This window comes from Pyxicephalus adspersus, chromosome 1, assembly GCF_032062135.1.
Source record: "Pyxicephalus adspersus chromosome 1, UCB_Pads_2.0, whole genome shotgun sequence".
In the NCBI taxonomy this organism is placed as follows: domain Eukaryota; kingdom Metazoa; phylum Chordata; class Amphibia; order Anura; family Pyxicephalidae; genus Pyxicephalus; species Pyxicephalus adspersus.
In genome coordinates, this window is record NC_092858.1 from 103,386,835 (window position 1) to 103,395,171 (window position 8,337).

At 33.9% G+C, this 8,337-nt stretch overlaps 1 protein-coding gene across 1 annotated transcript in view; it reads right to left on the reverse strand.

The window, feature by feature from the left end:
- Window positions 1-1,544: 1,544 nt before the first annotated feature.
- NECTIN3 (nectin cell adhesion molecule 3) overlaps window positions 1,545-8,337 on the reverse strand; it is a 68,715-nt gene continuing 61,922 nt past the window's right edge. Inside the window, exons 6-8 of the mRNA XM_072422084.1 lie at window positions 5,292-5,430; window positions 3,216-3,300; window positions 1,545-1,898 (exon numbers count right to left, since the gene is read on the reverse strand). Coding sequence (XP_072278185.1) covers window positions 1,743-1,898; window positions 3,216-3,300; window positions 5,292-5,430 — 380 coding nt within the window. The 3' untranslated portion in view covers window positions 1,545-1,742. The remainder of the gene's footprint in view (window positions 1,899-3,215; window positions 3,301-5,291; window positions 5,431-8,337) is intronic.

Sequence of the window (8,337 nt, forward strand, 5' to 3'; positions counted from 1 at the left end):
ACAGGTTCAGCAGAATATTACTATAAATGTATTATGTATTGGTTAGGAGAGGTATAAAGAGCCTGCTCAATTATCTCACATCTACCACTTCTCTTTGGTGGACAGTCTGTTCCAATGCTGGTTTCTCATACCAGATAATGTGTTTCCACCCACAGAACAGTCTGCACACAAAAAGAACAATCTATCTGTTCTAAAGAAGCTGAGCAGTTCTCATATTCTGATCAGCCTTAGCTCAAGTTTCTTGTAGAGTTCAATCAGATTCAAACTTGCCTTGGAAGTTTGAATTAAGAGAGAAAAGAGTTTACACAGCAAAGTCTTCTAGGAGCGACCAAGTGAAATATTCTCTGAATTATATCTGCAGGGAATTTAAATGCTATTTTTTCCCAGGCCAAAAGAAAATAATATTTCAAAAACACTAATTATTCCTATTTAAAATGTGTGTATACCCCCAACATTTCTTTCGGTTTTGGGGTTTCGGATAGACAAGAAGATGGGTAAATGAAAGGGTTAAAAAAGTACTATTATTTTTTATGTTGTGTTTGTGTTGTCAATTCTTTACTTCTCATCCTGGAAAAACAACAGGAAGTAACAGGTAAACTCTACAAAATAGGGAAATTCCCTTCTTAGCAGTCCCTGGTGTGACCATTAAACGAACATTTCCCTTAACTTCTTGTTCTGATGACCATCTTAAATATTGCATATCCCTAAAAGTTGGGACAACTAGCAAACAAATGACCAACAAAGGTTCTATATTTTGTCTATTAAAAAAAAAAAAAGTTTGGGGTTTATTTTTCTTCTTCTTCTTCCTATTATTATTATTATTAATAATAATAATAATAATAATAATAATAATAATTTATTATGTTCCTACTATAAACATATATCATAACCACAGTTTAAAGCCATTTTTAGGGAAAAGTTAATTAACCTACCAAGTTATTTCTGAGACGAAGGAGCAAACCAGAGATCCCAAAGGAAACCCTCACAAACACAGGAAGAACATACAAACTTCATTAATGTCCTTGTCAAGATTTGAACAAGGGACCCCAGTGCTGCAAAGGCAAGAGCGCTGCTTACTGTGCTTGCACTTTATGAATATTTTTTTCTAAGTGTGTCTGATAGATGAATTACTCACTGGTGCAAATTTATGTTGTCATGGCTTGTCCTACAGTTTAGGTAATGTTTTACATTTAGTTTACCAAGATACCATTACATTTATCCCACCTGAACCTATATTAAATGACATAGATCAATAGAGCATTTATTTACTAAATACATTGCACAAAGGACAAAATTATTGTTCAATATTTAATAATTGTACATTTTAAGAACAACATTTTAAATACACAGCAATGGAGTGTGATTACTCTTTTATTTTAGCACTGAACACAAGATGTCACTATTGGAAAACAATCTCAGCACATGTCTGCACTTAGTCCTAACAGATGGCATCTAAAAATACAGCGCAATAAAATGTATGGATTATATCCTGTGACCTCTGAGCTTTTTAGGTAACTGTAAATAAACAAATATATAAAAATAAAAGTGTGTACCAACTGTGAAATATAATTAAAAAACCCAAGCATATGGCGATACACTAATTATACTTTTGGTATAAATAGGACAAAAGTCAAAATTAAGCAGCCAATCTTGTTTATTTTTAAGGATTGGAAACATACGTGTACATATTACATCCTTCCAAAGGAGAGGACAAAAATTGATCATGTTTCATAAAAGTTCCTTTATAGATAATACTGTCTTCTGGTAAAGTGAACCTGTCTAGGCTCAAGTTCCGCATAAGGTGAATCCCTATAACATGCCGTATTGGATGTTGATTGAAGACAGGAAGAGGAATTTTCGGTTCTCTGTTGTTTTCCCCCAGAGTTGTGATCTTTTAACTGAAAAACAAAAGACTACTAAATATGTAGTACATCAAGCTGTAAACAGTTCTTTAGCCTTGGGATAATGAAAGAACTATCCCATGCTAAGCTTACACTTCAGGGCCCATTGGGGAAGGTTATTAGTAAATACTCAATACTGTTTTGGGATTTTTGTGCACCACTGGCACTGTGTTGTCAATAATACTTTGTATTCCAGTGCAGCAGCAGAGGCACTATGTTGTTAAGGATGTATTAGCTTGGTGGATTTTTGGCAGATGATCAGATATACTTCTGTACTTGTAATATGTTTAAATTGAAAAATAAGGGAAAATGTACTGCAGCAAGTACTGATTTTGCCCAAATGTACATTTGGGACTGTATATATTAACATATTTTAGACCAGTTTAAATGTTAGCACTTGCCACACTAAAGCTGGTTATAGCTGGCATGATATTTGCAAATCCAAGCTATATGTCATGCAAGAACAGGTTATTCATTTTACACATTGCATCAAAACTGACAGTCTATGAATGAACTGTTGTAAAAGGGTAATAATTTAAGAATGCAGCATTAATGGAAATCTTTGCAAATACTCATGATGTTGACATCAAGATCAATGAGGGTCTCCTGTCTGCTCCCTAAAAAAAATCTGTAAATATTTAGGTTTGGTAGCCCAGTGGTGTGTTACAACATATATTGGATAAACCCAAAAAGACTCATATACTGCAACATTTTGGCAAGGACAAAATGAGAAGCACTGCACAAGAACTAATGGAAAACCAAAGAAAAAAAACACCAGTTAGAAGGATTAAATAAATGGGATCAGTCTGTATTGTAAGAAAGACTACTAATATTTTAGATATAAGGACATCTCTGCTGACCAATATACAAAGAGAGGTAGAAAGGTTTTATGGATAGACAGATTGAATCACTACTGGACAGAGCTGAAACTTAGGCTTCCTGGGAAAAAAACAACATTTTATGAGATAAATGAATAGGGGTTCGCAATAGATAAATATTAATAGTTCCTCACCTATGCAATAATAATGTATGTAAAATACCAATTTGGTGAGAAAATGATCTGTGAGATAAAATAATAAACACTGGTAATAAAATCTAACACAGCTTAGCAAACTGACTTTTATCTTTTATGATTTAATAAAGGAAAGAGCTTTTAGAAATGAGTCATTTAGGCTTAGATTAATCAATGCTATAAAATAACGGACAAAGCCAGGTTTCATTAGGATTGTCTACAATTCTAATATAAAGTTGACAGCCTCAAGGAACAATATTTTATATTATGTTATTCCCATGGCAACAGACTCTGTAGCCTACCTTGTAAAGATATTCTCTACCAAGAACAGAAACTGAATGATCTTCGAATGCAGGGTAAGGTTTGTGTGTAGGTGGCAGCTCAATTCTGGAGGAAAAATAGTCGAAAATGTATTTTACAGCTGATCACAGAAATAAAGAAGGAAAATGACATGCTGCTTAACACAAATTTTTGTATCAAACATGTTGACAGAAATATTAATTTAAAGCCATTACATGCAATTTATGCTTATATTACTAATAAATTTATGTTTTCAGGATTTGTTTTTATCTGTATCCATTTATCCAGTTAGGAGAACATACATTATTATGTATACACACCTATTTTATGTCTATTTCATTTTTATGCACCAATCAATGATTTTGTAGTCTAGACATACTATGCTAATCTCTCTTTTGCTAAAGAATATAGAATATATTCACAATGACCCTCATTTTCTCTAAATGTTGGAGCAATTGCTGCCTTTTATTATTGTATTTAAGTGTCTTTCATAGCAATACAATTTAAAGGATTTCTGGGCTTCAATACTTTTGTACATATTTTTCTTTTATCAGTAACCAGAATGGTATACATTTATATATGTAATGTGCGTGTGTATACATTTATATATGTAATGTGTGTGTGTTGTTTTAATGCTTCTGTTTGATACTAATTATTGTTAATTGTTTTAAATAAAAATTACGTTGATTTTTTTTGCACTAAGCTCTGAGTTGTCCGCATCATTGCCCCGGTGGAGGTATCAGGCAGAATATGGCCAAAACTTGTAGGTTCTGTTTTTGTCCTGACTCCATGTAGTTGCAAAGAAAGGAAGTCTCATTTTATTTTATGGATGGAAAATAATTCTAAATTATTCATATGAATATTAGGTAGCAATGTGTATATTAAATGGATTTCAGGTGCGGAGGCAGTGAGAGAAGCCCTGTGAATGCTGATTTGGTCGGGAAGGGTTGTTGCATGAGAATTATTATTATGATTATTTTATTGATAAGAAGGAGGGGGAAATTGTCTCATAAAGCCTGTCATATACCTTGGAAAAGCAAACCATGTTGGTCTGATAAAAGACATTTTTTGAGGGGCATCTGTACACCAATTATTTTGCTTTATGAAGCAGTGGGTATATTTAATGTGATAGGCAAGAATGAATTGTGGGCTAACTGTCTGTACCTATTGTTCTTACAGCAATATACTCATTTTGAATGGAAACAATTTTTACATTAGCTCTATGGGCCTAATAAAAGATAGAATAAGATAACACATTTATCATCATTTTACAAAAGCAAGGCTTGTTTTTAGCAATGTTGCTTAGCAAAATGTATTTTATTTTTGAAACCCAAATCTTTAAACAAAACAAAAATGGCTTACTGTGATATATGGTATGAATTCTATTGAATTTTGTTCCATGAAACTATGATTCGGACACAAAGCATGGCAAAGTTTTTTACAAATAAAGTAATGGTGTTTCTTACATTTTTCTTTAGTTTTATTAGTTTTTAAAAAATATTTAAATCATACAAAAAAAGTTTAAAAGTTGGTTTAAAAAAATAGTTGTAGAAAAAAAAAGAAAAATCAGGAGATCCTTGGTTTCCAAAGGCCAAAACTCTGATCAGATCTCCTTTTTTTGGTTTAAAAAAATAGTTGTAGAAAAAAAGAAAGAAAAATCAGGAAATCCTTGGTTTCCAAAGGCCAAAACCCTGATCAGACCTCCTAGTGTGGGGTTGGGCTTTATTCAACAATTCTTTTGTGCTTTTTGTTTTAACATACTATAAAAATTGAAAACGTGCACTAGAACAAATGCACAAAGCAAAAGTATGCATACTTGCTAGAAGGAAAGGTTGAAAGCTTTGAAGTACCAGGCCATGAAAAATGTTGCTATAGTTTATGTAATAGGATTAAAATAAATGCAGGTTAAACTTATTTTATTTTTTTTTTAGTCACTTAACATTTTATGATTTCTTATTAATTCCTCCTGTGTTTCAACATAAAGCATCTTTAAAAATCTTGGGCTGAACTGTGTTAAAAGCTTTTGCAACAAGCCATTATGTTTCACTGCATTATTTAGTAGCATTAAGAATACTCACACTGTATCTACATATGAAGCTTGTTTCCTCCCAGGAGTTAGAAGTACCACTATGAAGACTGTCATAAGAAAAAGGGCCAAGACAGTTCCAATTAATGCCACAGCTGCAGATAAAGATGCGGTGTCTAATAGTGGGGAATCTGTAAATGAACATTAAACATAATACTTTTTAAAATCTGTAACTTAAAAAAAACAATATAGATTTTATGACCATGATTGATTACATGCAAAACATAAATTTAGAACTTTTAACTGAGTTCTCCTGGCAACCCACATATCCACCATAATGGCCTGTTAATATTTAACAATCCTATTGTTGTTCTTCTATTTTAAAAACCTTGCAAGAACAGTAACAATGCAATTCATGTAAATATGAAGACATTTAAGGAAAACAAATAAACCTCTACTGATGGTGAGCGATTGGTGGAGTAATTTTACTGCAAAATTTAAAAATTTGCCTTCACAGACATTTTTATAGGCCTCAAATTTCATAGTTACATAGTAGGTTAGGTTGAAAAAAGACATAAGTCCATCAAGTTCAACCACTAGGGAAATAAACATATCACAGATATAAAACCCTATAAGACATAGTTAGTCCAGAGGAAGGCAAAAAAAAACCCTGGTACAATTTGCTTCAACAGGGGAAAAAGTTCCTTCCTGATTCCATGAGGTAATCAGATGTTCCCTGGATCAACAGTCACTGTTTTTTTTACTTTAAATCCTTAATACCCAGATATATTTTGTGCTTCTAGAAAAACATCCAGCTTTTTCTTAAAGCAATCTATAGCAGTTGCTGAAACTACTTCCTGAGGGAGCTGATTCCACATTTTCACAGACCTTACAGTGAAGAATCCCTTCCTTATCCAGAGCTTAAACTTCTTTTCCTCCAGACGCAAAGAGTGCCCTCTTGTTCTTTGTAATGATCTCAAAGTGATTTACAGATTTACTTTTCTAAACCTATCAACCGAAACTTTCATATTAACTCTCTGTGGGGTTCAGTGTCAAATGCTTTAGCAAAGTCCAAGTACACTATATCATCTGCTATCCATTCTCTACCTGTTTACTTACTTCCTCATAAAAAGAGAGTAAATTTGTTTGACAACTTCTGTCTTTCATGAAGTCATGTGGACTATTATTTGTAATGTTATTTTCCAGCGGAAACTCCTCTATGTGGTTCTTTATCAAATTCTCTAAGACCTTTCTAACTATGGACGTTAAACTAACGGTTCTGTAGTTACCTGGTAATGACTTTGTTCCCTTTCATAGATAGGAACCACATTGGCCTTACGCCATTCCATCGGTACCTTGCCAGTGACTAGAGTCTCTAAAAATTAGAAATAATGGCTTTGAAATAACTGATCTCAGCTCTTTGAGGACACGTGGATGTAATCTATCAGGTCCTGGTGCTTTGTCAACCTTAATTTTTCCCAGCTGTTTCTCAATCATATCAATTCTGAGCCATTGTGACCCATTTAAGGCAGTGACATTGCTATAATGAATTTAGACTTGAGCCCTGCCATATTCGTTCGAGTACACAGAGCTAAAAAAAAGTGTTTAGTAAATGTGCCTTGTCTTTATCACCAGTTACCAACCCAACAACATCCTGAAGGGGCCTACATGCTCAGATCGGATTTTTGCTATTAATATATGTGAAAAAAATTGGGGTGTTTGCCTGATTTTCCTTTGCAATCTGTCTTTCATCTCATCTCCCAGTCACAGATAGCCGCCCTTAATAATGGAAAATTTGCTCTCTTAAAATTAAATGTTTTTATCTTTCCTGTTTTTGCTTCCTGTTTACAGCTTTCATTAAATGAAATCATATTATGGTCACTGCTACCCAGATTCTTTTTTATATGAACATGTGTTATAAGCTCTGCATTCTTAGAAAGAACTAGGTCCAGCAGACTATCATTCCTAGTTGAGGCTTCTATAAACTGTACCATAAAATTATCTTGTATTAAATTCACAAATTTCCTCCCTTTTGCAGTTCCTGTAGTGTCATTACTCCAGTCAATGTCAGGGTAGTTGAAATCTCCCATGATCAAAACACTTCTAGTTTTTGATGCTTTTTCTTTCTGTGCTAGTAGTTGATTTTCTATTTCTTCCTTAGCACTGGGGGGCCTATAGCAGACTCCAATAACTAATTGTGTTTTATTCAACCCCACATTCAACTCCACCCATAATGCCTCAACCTCATCGCTTGTTCCATCCGCAATTTCTTCTTTCACATTCACTTTTAGATCACTTCTCACATACAGACAGACACCACCACCCTTTTGTTTGACTCTGTCTTTATGAAAGAGAGTATACTCAGGAATATTGACAGCCCAGTCATGCGAAGAACAAAGCCAGGATTCAGCAATACCAACTAAGTCATAATTCTCCTCACTCATTAAGACTTCACACTCGCCTATCTTGTTTTGCTAGACTTCTAGCATTGGTGAACAGGCTCTTTAAACCATTGCTGCTTTTACCATCATTGTTTGCCTAATTATTTTGTTTTTCAGTACAACTAGTACTGCACAATCCACTGTTTGTTTGTAATCATCATAAGGTTTGCAGAGATTTAGTGTGAAAAAGGTAACTACATTGATCTGTTTACCAACAAAGCTTCAGCGCACCACATCTGAGCTGCAAAACTTTGTCAGTGATGCCAGTAACTGATATTGATCATTGGCTAAGCCCTGCCAATGGCAGCTGCCACCATTTCTTTCTAGGTGCGCTTGATCAGTACCTACAAATACTTTTCTAAAGATTTGTGTAATATAAAAAAACAAGGAAGTTTCCCAACCAACTGACTGTTCCTTTCTTGATGCTTTGGCTGTCATGCACAATAAAAAGTAGCTTTAACATTTTTTGAGGCACAAATCTAGAACCAGTATGCAAATCAATTCAGAATTTACCTGCTACCATTTCCCAGTCCATGTCTCCGTGTATTGAAGCCAGGAAACTGAAATTCAATTTTCCTGAGACAAATGAGACAAATATTTGTAGACTACATAGTTGTCATAAAACCAGTGTTCCTTCTAAGTTCATGAACTGTTTCT